The following is an 11,385-nucleotide window of genomic DNA, read 5'->3' as shown; positions in this document are numbered from 1 at the left end:
TCCTGTCCACGTTTATTCAGAAACAAGTCCCGCATTGCTCTCAGGTAAGTATGGCCGCTTCTGATTTCCCCCACTCCTTGCTGCTATCTTGAATACAGGCAGTTTACATCTCATTGATTTGTGCCCCGGACTAAAGGAAAGAACAAAGCCTCTCCACGGCTCAGCAGCTCCGGCAAGGGGTAACAGCGCTTTTAGTCACGCTGCGGGTTGTGGTGCAGAGGATGCTGGTGGCCCTGGGAGGGAGCGGAACTATACATTGGAGGGAGACGTTTCCTTGGGAATCCTGGGCGAAACACGCGCTCTCTGCCGTTGCCTAGCAACCCCTCGCGGAGTATGCGAGCCCGAGCTGGGATTTGGTGGGAGCGTCAGTGAAATGCCTCCGTGCGCAGCGTAGATCCACCTGCAGGGGCCGAGAGGCGGAGGAGGCTGGCGAGCGAGGCGGGGCGGGTGGGCATCATGCTAGGCCAGGACGGCGGCCTCTCGCTGACTATCGCCCAGCTGGTGCAGAGGCTGAAGGCGTCGGGGCTCCACTCCCAGCTGGAGCGACAGGCCCGGGTGAGCTGGCTTGGGCTGCTTCTCAGAGCTTCCCTCCCCTTTTGTTAAGGAAAGGCCGCTTCGCCTCTGCCTTCTGCCTCTCCTGCCTCCCATTTCTTTCTTCCTTCTTTGTTTGCTGTCTTGTGCCTTGCACGTCTGCCCAACTTTCCCACTTTTTGTACTTCTCCTGGCTTATTGTTTTATGATAATAATAATAATGACTGTAAGACATTTGAACATTTAATGTGCCTTTTGTAGTTTATCTAAGGGTAAAAGGCAGACGTGTATTCTGCTAGAGAATGCATTATTATTGTTTTGTTGTTGCTGTTATTATTTGCTGTAATGCTTTTTTTTAGTATGTTATCTAAGGCTAAAGGACTTGTATATTCTTCCAGAGATCAAAGGCATATCTGTATTATAAAGGCCAGGAAGGCTGGGATGTAATTATAATGTTAATATTATTATTAGTAGCATCACTGTAATACTTCTAGATATTCAGCATCCCTCCTGTATGCTGTATAAGGGTGAAAGACAGACGTATGTGTTCTAAAGGCCAAAAGCAGATCTGCATTGTAAAAAGCAGGATGGTTGGACTGCCAATTTTGATTCACCCTTCCAGCAGGCCATCAGTCGATTCAACAAGCTGGTACAAACCCTTTGAAAGCTGCCTTTCTTTTTTCACTCCTACAGATCATTAACAGGGGAGGCTTTGAGAATGCTTCCAGCATTGTATGCACGGTGAAAGAGGATTGGACCATGTTTTGTTGTGTATGGTGGAGCCCAAACTGCTTTTGCCATGCACTGAACATGTGTCTGTTTTCACTCTTGCTCATCCTTACAACTCTGCAACATTGCAGAAGAGAGGCTGATGCAGAGAGAACAGCTTGCTACCTAATGAATGGCTTGCTGCCTATCTCTAGAAATGAGATTTGAATTGGGGATTTACTGGCCCACTGGTCAGCCTCTCAGCCACTATACCCCACACTCTCTTCCCATCCTTTTCTCTCTCTCTCTCCTTTCTGTTCTTCATGTCCTAGCCACTTTGTCTTATCTTCTTTCTCTTTTACCATACACACACACACACACACACACACACAGACATAGTCATGATGAGTGGTGTAGAGGGTGCTATATGTGTATGTGATGACAATCTGTCTTGGGAGAGAGCAGTTCATTCCTTCACCGCCTCTTAATTTCTTCTATTAGCTTTATGGGCACGACAATAAGATTTTTGGCATTAATTATTTAAGGTTACTGTTTTCTTTCTCGAAAGAACAAAGACAGGATTTTGTTGTTTGTGCTTGAAAAAAATCCTCCTTTTCAGTGCTTTTGAAGTTTGCTTACTCAGAGTTATGCCTAATTACGCTCACTCATAATTAATTTCTGATAATTCCTCTGGGTTGTTCCTCCAAATCCTTATCTGTGTTTAATCCATCAGTACCTCTTTGAGGGTAGAATTAGAGAGGTTCTAAGTTCTAAATTTTGAAAATTTTGACGATGTTTTACTATAATTAGTAACTTGAATCCTGGATTTTCTGTATGCAAGGAGCTGGGGGATATAGGCGGCAATTAGGTATGTGCTCCCACATCACAGGTCTATGGGTGGGGCAGATTTTCTTTTTTGGATTTCTTTCCCAGCCCACTATTTGGGCTTCCCTAGACCTGCTCAGTTTCTTCGAGTTTCTGTACATATACTTGTTTGATAATTAGTTGTATTATAAGGATTAATACCAGAAGATAGAAGACCTCGAAGAACCTGAGGTTAGATATTGTTGATTGTATTATAGCATTAACTAATAATTGTGTTGTAGAGTAAGGGAAAAAAAGAAGAACATAATTTAAATACAGGACCAGCAATAACACCGTGTTATCAGTATCTAATGTTAATTATAAGTGGGGTTGAATGTGCAATGTAGACTCTACAAAGAGTTGAGATAATATCTTCAAATAGTATTTTTGTTTGATTATGTATTGTAATTTATTAGTTGTATACGGTTCTTCAATAAAATTTTATTTAAAAATAGTTTAAACAGAAAAAAGTGGGCCACTACATATTAATTGTTGTAGAATTGGACCGTATCATAGAATCATAGAGTTGGAAAGGGCTATACAGACCATCTAGTCCAACCCCCTCCCCATATACATGTTTTATTTACTCTCAATAAGATTTTGCATAGTTAACTAAAAAAAAAACCTCTTTGAGATATGTGATTATAATCCATTGTAAACAATAATGAGGTGGGGCCAGTAGATTGTGTCTTGCACAAAAGCCATTGGCTGAGGTCATGGTTGTGCTTAGTGTTGAACCCAACTCCAATATCAATAATGGCACTGTCAAAGCAGCATTCTCATCTTGGCTTGATATTTGTTCTTGAAAACTGAAAGCAGAGTTTTTCTTTATATTTAGGTTTATACTCATGCTTTCTCCCCAACCGCATACAGTCCTAGAGTTGTGGCCTGCCCCTCCTAAAAGGTCTTCATGTAGAGGCCATTTGTCAGGGATGCTCTAGTTTTGGATTTCTTGCATTGAGCAGGTGCTGGACTAGGCGACCACAAGGTCCCTTCCAGCTCTCGTGCCCTATGTCAGTACTGAATAACTTTTCTAATGATGATGAAAGTATTCTGGAAAGTTGCCTCAAGTTTCACGGATGAATCTGAATAACCTCATACAAATTTAATTGGGTTTAAAGCTGATTTGGTCCCTGGCACTTGTTTTACTATCATTATAATTTTTAGTTAAGATATTAATAAATATTCCCAACATGCTTTACACATACATTCATACTAATATATAGTTGACCTCTGCTCACAGATCTTGAAGGCAAACTGATAAATATCTTCATTAGGTTAAAGGCCATTAATAAACTGTTTTTCTCTTTGGTTTGGAGTTTGGACTATGAGATATTGCTTTTGTTGGCCTGAATATAGCTTCTCTCCCTTCTAGCTGAACCTAGATCTTCCTAGATTTTAATGCCTTCATTATCCTTTTTGCTACAATGTTTCAACCAATACTGTAAATTATTGTTTTTAAACTGTTTGCTGATCTCTTTCCCTGTAATTTTCCCTCTAATTTTCATTATTTTCTTTTGTTAATCCTAGTTCAAGGCCACTTCAGCTATCCTACCTTCATTTGGCATGGCAGATGCCAAATAGAAAAAAGGGCAAAAGATAGGGGATATATATGAGTAATAACTAGCAAAGGTCCCCTATGACAAATTAAACCGTAAATTGGTCTCAACAAGTCCTTTTTATGTTCAAAGTGCAGAATGTGCAAACATTACATCTAAAACGATGAATTACAATTCATTACTATTGATACAATAACATTTCACGAGCTCACAGACTCATGTATTCCATCAGTGCCGTCTGGTGCAATTTGAAGCAATATGGAGCATGTATTGTCGAAGGCTTTCACAGCCGGAGAACGATGGTTGTTGTGGGTTTTCAGGTGACACTGAGAGATCTCTGTCTTTTGGTGCTACACCTCTGAAGATGCCAGCCACAGCTGCTGGCGAAACGTCAGGAACTACAATGCCAAGACCACGGCAATACAGCCCGGAAAACCCACAACAACCATCAATATGGAGCAATCAGTACAAAGTTAATGTCCCGCTGTAAACATAAGCACTAAAGTGCAAGAGGTGCTGTGCAAAAAGCAAAAAACAAGGCTTCTGTCTGTGCTGTCTACAAATGATGTTCCTGCTCTACGGACAATCGTCCGCTTCCGTTTCACACATGGTGCTCTCACGCCGTGCTTCCTCAGGGGCAAAATCAAACTAGTACAGGTTACAATCAATTACGCCACTGTGTTACTCCATTGCGTTACTCCATTTCAGCTCCACCAATTCATTAAGGTCATGACAAAATGTAACTTCCTATTTAAAAAATGGATGAAATTGGAGATACAGAATTAGGCCTATTTGAAGACCAGTGTTATGTGGAAACGTATCTAACAAAATATACTTGTGGCATAATGGATGGCAAATTTCATTTCATGAATTTAATGAAATCCTTTCTTCACTAAATTGGAAAAATCATTGGCTTTGTTGTTTAGTTGTACCAATTGGTAGGTTGTATTTGTTTGTAACATGAGGAACATGGAACACAACTCTGAATAAACTGACCAATTTAAGTTGTTTTGAAACAACAGTTCAGAAAGGCTGCTGTTGTTAGAAAGATAAGTTCATATATGAAGTATCTTGTACACACGCCTCAATTTAGTTTTAGCTCTCTAATGTACTACATGCATTTGATGTAATATCAAGAGTACATACGGTTTCACAGTTATATTAGAAATGTTGGGTATATATGAAAATAATTTTTTTCTTATATATTTTTAATTCCACCAAGTAGGATTTATTTTATTTGTAGCCCTCCTTTCTCCCTAAGATTCAAGGTGGATTACGCATTATGAAACAATGCCAATGGCTTGATAGCATGTGATAGCTAATAAATAGTGCAATAGGATTGCAGAAATTAGTGACAATACAAAAAAGCATCAGACATGACATGTCAAACAATACAAAGATGGGAATTACAGAATTAGAACACAGGAAGTAAGAGCAGCACACTACGTTCTATAAACAGCGGCACATACTACAGTCCTCTTCCATTTATAAAAGCACTTTCCTGAACCCTTCCATTCTGATACAGTTCTTTGTAAAACCCTCCACCTGAATAATTCCATTTTACACAAACTGCAGAATGGCCCAAGTTGTGGGAGCCTTCCTGGCCCCCCCAAGCATGCTGCTCCACAAGGTGAATGCCACTCTTCTTTCAACCACAGTATTGTTCCCAGAGCTAGAGAGCATGATTTAATGCTCAAATTAAAGCTAAGAACATTGATCTCAAGATTCTTTAAAACATTTAGCACTTCTAATACTGCTTCAAAAGCAACTTCTCAAATTAACTAACCTACAAACTTTTACTACCCAGTTTACTAACTAATACTTATATGAACTTAATAGTCCTTTCATTCAAGAAAATTCTGTATTTCTTGACATTGGAAAACACAAGTTTTGTTTTTTAAAGCTAGGTATTTTGGGATCACAGATATTTTAAAGAGAATTTTTTTTTTAACCATGATGCAGTTGTGCACAAAGGAACAGATAAAACATGGAGATTCTTTACATAGGATCTTTTCCGGCTGTTCTCCCTCTTTGCTATTTCTAACTGATGAAAGACAAAGAATTCTTTTATCCTTTACTGATACATAATTATGCTAAAACTCTCCAGGATTTTGCATGTGAACATCCATATTTTATTTCTCCCTCTTGTTCATTTTCAGCTAGGGTTTGCTAGGACGTGTTTTAGTTGAGCCCTGACAGTAAAACATGAAGTTCTAATGATCTCTGAGCATATGTAAAGTTCCTTTTTAACTCCTAGAATAATAATAATCATTCTTGCATAGTCTTCAAATGTGTTGCATACAAAATCAGTTTCCCAGATGTTTTCTCTTAAGGCAGCTGCAAATGCAGCAAGAAATTCTAAAAGGTTATTCAACTTCACACCTTTTCCTGTGACATATCCTCAAAGCATGGAAAAGGTAAATGGAAGAACTCCTTTCAGAGGAAAAGAACATACTTGTATAACAAGCCATTGAATCCAAGTCATTTAACTTGCTGCATTTTGATCTTTGCAAAAAAAAAAAAGAGCTTGATCATTGAGAAGTGTTCAGTAAGCACTGAACTGACCAAGTGCACAGATTTTAAATAGGGAAATGCAAGTCACCATTTGGTTGCTGAAGCCATTTCTAACTTCATGTGATGACCAAGAATGTAGTAGTAGTAGTAATAGTAGTAGTAGTAGTAGTAGTAGTAGTAGTAGTAATCTTGTGCTTATATACCACTCTTTTAGACAGATTAGTACCATACTCAGAGAAGTTAACATAGTCAGTGTTATCATCTCCACAATGCAGCTGGAGAGCTGGGGCTGAGAGGAGTGGCTTACCCAAACAAAATAAAAAAATCTTCACCCACTGATGGAGGGCAATGATGGAGAGATACAGACAAATCTCTTGGGAGAGAGAGTTGCAAAGTTTTGGTGCAATGATTAAGAAGATCCTTTCTTGGGTTGCCACCTTTCTAGCCTCATTTGGCTGGGGCACCCAAAGCAGGGCCTCCAAAGATAACCAGAGTGAACATGGAGGTTCATGTGGGAGAAGATATGCGGGCCCCAAGCCATATAGGGCTTTAAAGGTCAATACAAGCACCTTGAACAGGGCCTGGAAGCATATAATACCTATATTGCGCCAGCTGCATTGGCTGCCAGTGGAGTACCAGATCAGGTTCAAGGCTATAAAGCCCTATGTGGACTGGGACCAGCGTATCTACGAGACCGCCTCTCCCCATATGTGCTCCAGAGGACACTCTGATTGGGAGAGAAACATCTATTGGTGGTCCCTGGCCCTGAGGAGGCCTGCCTGACCTCAGCCAGAGCCAGGGCTTTCTCGGTCCTGGCCCCAGCCTGGTGGAGCTCTCTGCCCACTGAGACCAGGGCCTGGCAGGATGTATTATCATTTCGCCGGGCCTGTAAGACAGAGATGTTCCGCCAGGCATATGGCTGAGGTCAGGCTTGGCATCCACTGGCTGAAAAACGGAGAAGCATAAAATCTGAATCCCTCCCTACTAAAGTTGTCCACCACCTTATTGTGTCGAGTTGTGTCTGCTACTATTGATTGTCACCATCTGAATGTATATTTTTATATGCGAATATATTATATGATATTATATTTTTAAAAACTATTTATGGTTTTAACTGCATAAATGAATTATATTGTGTTTTAATATGCTGTAATCCACCCTGAGCCCTTTGTGGGGAGGGCGGAATAGAAATCCAAATAAATAAATAAATAAATAAATAAATTGGGAGCCAGTGTAGATGGAACAAGACTGGAGTGATAGGGTCCCTACAGCTCACTCCACTCAGCATTCTGACTGCTGCGTTCTGTACCAGCTGCAGCCTCTGGACAATCTTCAAGGGCAGCCTCACATAGCATACATTACAGTAATCTAATTTAGATGTTACCAGGGCATGCACTACAGTGGCAAGACCGTTTCCCCTAGGAAGGGCCATAGCTGGCTCTCCAGTCAAAGCTAGTGAAAACCACTCCTGGCCACTGCTGCTATTCATCAAATGGGGCCCAAGTCTAGGAGCACCTCCAAGCTAGGAGAAGTGCAACCTCATCCAGAACAGGAGTCATCCCATTTCGTTGGTCAAACCTTTCCTCTACCAGTAGCGCTTCCCTTTTGTTGAGATGTAAGTTTCAGCTTGTTAGTCTTCACCTAACCTAAAACTGTCTTCAGGCGCCTGTTTACAGTTTCCACAATCTCCTTGGGATCTGCTGGAAGGATGCAAATATGGTGAGACTCTTCTGCATATTGGAGGCAACTCAGCCCAAATCTCCAAGCTTGACAGAATAGTACAGACGGGATACATCTACACCAGTGTTATATTACTTCACTGCTCTTCAGTTTTGTCCGTTAATGATTTGGCATATATTAACTGTTCATATGAAAACTCCCCTTTCTTGGAATTGCAGACACTCTTCTTTGTCTCATAATAACAGTTGCTGTTATGTGTGCTGTCATACCAGTATCTCTCTTCTTAAGCTGCTGGTAAAGTTGATCCAGTCTGAAAAAAAGAATGAGGAACCGTGAACAAAGAAGGCAGGCTTAAAGTTTAGTGGAGTGCACCCCCCCCCCCAAATCTGGGTAATCTGGATTCGGGTTTCAGAGATCCCCAAGAAATCTGGGAAAGATTCTCTAATCCAGTTCAGCAAGACAGAATCCCAGATTTATCCTGCCATTATTCCCTATGGGGAAAATTATGAGGATGAGGGGCATTTTTCAAGCAATCTCCACTAAATTTGCAGGGAACCTACTCTTGACTGTCCATTAAAGACCCCCCAAGTTTCAGGAAGATTCAGGTCCAATTCTATGGGCTCCTGAACAAGGTGACCCCAGCCCCTCTATTGTTTCCTATGATGGGAAGATTTCTAACCTTGCTCCCAGGCAGAAACACACAGGGGCAAGGCTGCCAGTAGCTAGTGGCACACTCCCAAATGAAAGCCCAACAGAACCAAATTGAAGCAAGGTAATGGAGTCCCTCCCAGAACTAAAGTAAAACAAAGGGATCAAACATCACTCCTGAGAATCATGTCATTGCCACCAAAACCAAATTGAAACAGGGGACACTGTTGCAACTTAACCCAAAAGAACCGGTGTCACTCACAGAAGGCAAGCAGAACTTGAGGCCCATGGGGGAACACCACAAAACCAAGCAGGTACCCACCTGCTCAGCCTTGCAGCAGAACCACCAACCACAAGGCAGTGGCAAGCAAGCAAAGCAACTCAATATAAAGTGGATCCCTCTTGACCTCAGAATGAAAGTAAGAGGGAGTGGTAATTTGGGGAAATCTGGTCCTCCTCTCTCTGCAGTCTGTTCTGCAGTGTACACTGTCACTCTCACTGGCTCAGAGGAGCCTCAAGACAGAACTGCAGGATGCAGCATCCCTTCATCACTAGCCATCCTGTTCCCTCCCACCACTGCAATAAAGAAAGTTAACATTACACACAGGAACAATGCAACAGCATTTTCTAGCGAGTAGCTTCGTTTCGGTGTTTCTGCAGGTTTGCCTCTGCTTGTTTGTGACACTTGCATGGCATGTCAGATTCTCTTCTCTTCTGAATTGTCCTGTTCTAGTAGCAAAGACAGCAACATTTCTGGTGCTGCCTTTATTTTTTGTGCAAATTTGTGCCAAGGTCCAAGAGTGTTCACTCCTGGCTGGCTGGTGTTTTGAGGTGGAGATTCCAAATTGAGTGTGCACTTTATGGTGTGCCAAATGGATCAACTGCCCCTCCTGCTGGTTTTCTACCTTAGTTTGATTTTGGGAAGAACGCTTTTCCCCAGTTCCCCTACACAAACTGACAGAGGATGCAGGCAGAAGCATGTGCACTTCACTCACCCTGAAAGGCCAGAGCTGTGCAATGGAAGAGCAGCAAGTTGACCTTCAGGAAGACCAACTGCTCAATTCTTGAGGGAGCAGGTGAGTGCAATGACAGCTGACATGGTTGCCCACATGGGAAAAGACACACTCACTCTGCATGCTCATCAGAGGGCATGAGAAGAGACTGAGCCTCGAGAGAGAGGTCTGGCCAGACCGCCTCCTTCTTGGCCTAGTAGCTCAGAGGACAGGTAGAAAGCAACTTGCTGGGCTCTGCAAGGTAGTCCCTGACTATTGCCTCCACCTAATCCTGGCTCATGTGCCTCATGTTTCCAGAGGGGCTGAGCACATGCTGGATGGCCTCCATCTCTAGGAACATCTCAGGGGTGGCCATGAGGGGAACCTGCTGAGAAGGGGCATTGCAGGGAACAGCAGAGCTGGTCCTCCCCTCCGTCTCCTCTGCTGGCAGGGTGTCCTTCTTGTCTTTTCTTTCAAGTTGGTGAGCTTCCCAGCAGGCTCAGCAATGGTTCCCTTAATGCATGGGTCACACATGGTAGCCAACATGTATGATTCCTTCTCAGTGAGAGGTTGCAGGCAGGACTTGATGCCTTCTTGCAGCCTCCTCATGAGTGCGTGCACTGCTGGAACAGGGTCAGCACGTCCTGCATCTGGGTCAAGGAAGGGGCCATTGTCTGAAGCATCAGCACCAGAGGAATGACCAGATCTAGGGTTGCTGGGTCAGAAGAGACTGCAAGGCTGAAGTCCTTAAAGATCCTAAGAGCATTCATCATCTAGGAGATGGTCAGCCAGTCCTCTTAGCTGAACTCACTCTTCCTCTCCAAATGTTGCTATCTGAGAGCCACATCATGAGCATGGCATGGCTTGAGTTCCAGCAAATGTCACCGATCAGACGATGCTCTGGTGCACCTGTTCTGACCTACTTTTGGCACAATTGGTGAGTTGCTTTCACATTGCACAAGAAGTGACTTATGTGATGCCAGCATCTATGGAGGAGACACTGGAACTCACAAGTTGCAACGTCCAGTCTAGGTTCCTTAGAAGAACTCAAAGGTTCCTTCACCATGAAGTGAAAGTGGTGGTCCATGCAGTAAATGCTCTTGAGGCCCACTTGCACTGCTGCTGCCTTGATGTTTGAGCCATCATCAGTCACCATGTCCCTGCTTACCCAGTCCAGTTATTACCTCTCTGTGGCAGCAATGTTGTCCATCGTGTGTGCTTTGTTGAGAACCTTGGCATGGAGCAAAGCCTTGCAGTAGTTGGCCTGGCGGTCCTCCATCTGCCTGACACTGGTCATCTCACCCTCACCCAGAATGTCATCGGGTTGTCACCAGTGTGGAGACAGCAACTGAGGGCAGGTCCAGATGTCCAGTGTGAAGTGCATGGTTCTCCCAATAGTGCAAGACAACTGTGCCTGCACATGTTTCTTAGCGGCCCTGTAAAGGGAGGGCACCACAGTCCTGCTCAGCATGGTTCAAGCAGGGGGCATGTACCAAGGACAGACTTTTGAGAGCATCCTGCAGAAGCCGATATCCTCTACCATGGAAAAGGGGCATCCATCTATGGTAATGGTGTTGGTAATTTTCTGAGTGACCCTCTTTGTTGCCCTCTGGATTTCTTCTCTTGGCACACTAGTGCTACTCCCACCAAACATCTCTGTCAGAGATGCTTCTTGTCCCTTCCCTACAGAAGACCCGGAGGGGGAGCGCGCCAGAGGTGATTGCAAGATGACCCCCCCCCCCCTGCTAGCTTGCTGGCAGTCATGTAGCGTCAGCCTCTCTCTGCCCCCAAAGAAGCACTGCCTTGTGGTGCTTCTTCAAGGGGTTTTTGAGGCTGGCAGTTGAGCGATGATGGAGATCTTTCCCTCAACTAACCCAGGTTCTACTGTG

General features: G+C 43.3%; 1 protein-coding gene across 2 annotated transcripts in view; it reads left to right on the top strand.

The window, feature by feature from the left end:
• The first annotated feature begins 456 nt into the window (after positions 1-456).
• The window catches only part of TBC1D19 (TBC1 domain family member 19), a 205,867-nt gene continuing 194,938 nt past the window's right edge, over positions 457-11,385 (top strand). For both annotated transcript variants that reach the window (XM_054999858.1, XM_054999857.1), the window contains exon 1: positions 457-555. In XM_054999858.1, coding sequence (XP_054855833.1) covers positions 457-555 — 99 coding nt within the window. The remainder of the gene's footprint in view (positions 556-11,385) is intronic.

Source organism: Eublepharis macularius, chromosome 15 (assembly GCF_028583425.1).
Source record: "Eublepharis macularius isolate TG4126 chromosome 15, MPM_Emac_v1.0, whole genome shotgun sequence".
NCBI lineage: Eukaryota > Metazoa > Chordata > Lepidosauria > Squamata > Eublepharidae > Eublepharis > Eublepharis macularius.
The sequence above is the reverse complement of the archived record's forward strand: the minus strand, read 5'-3'. Positions and strand labels throughout refer to the sequence as shown.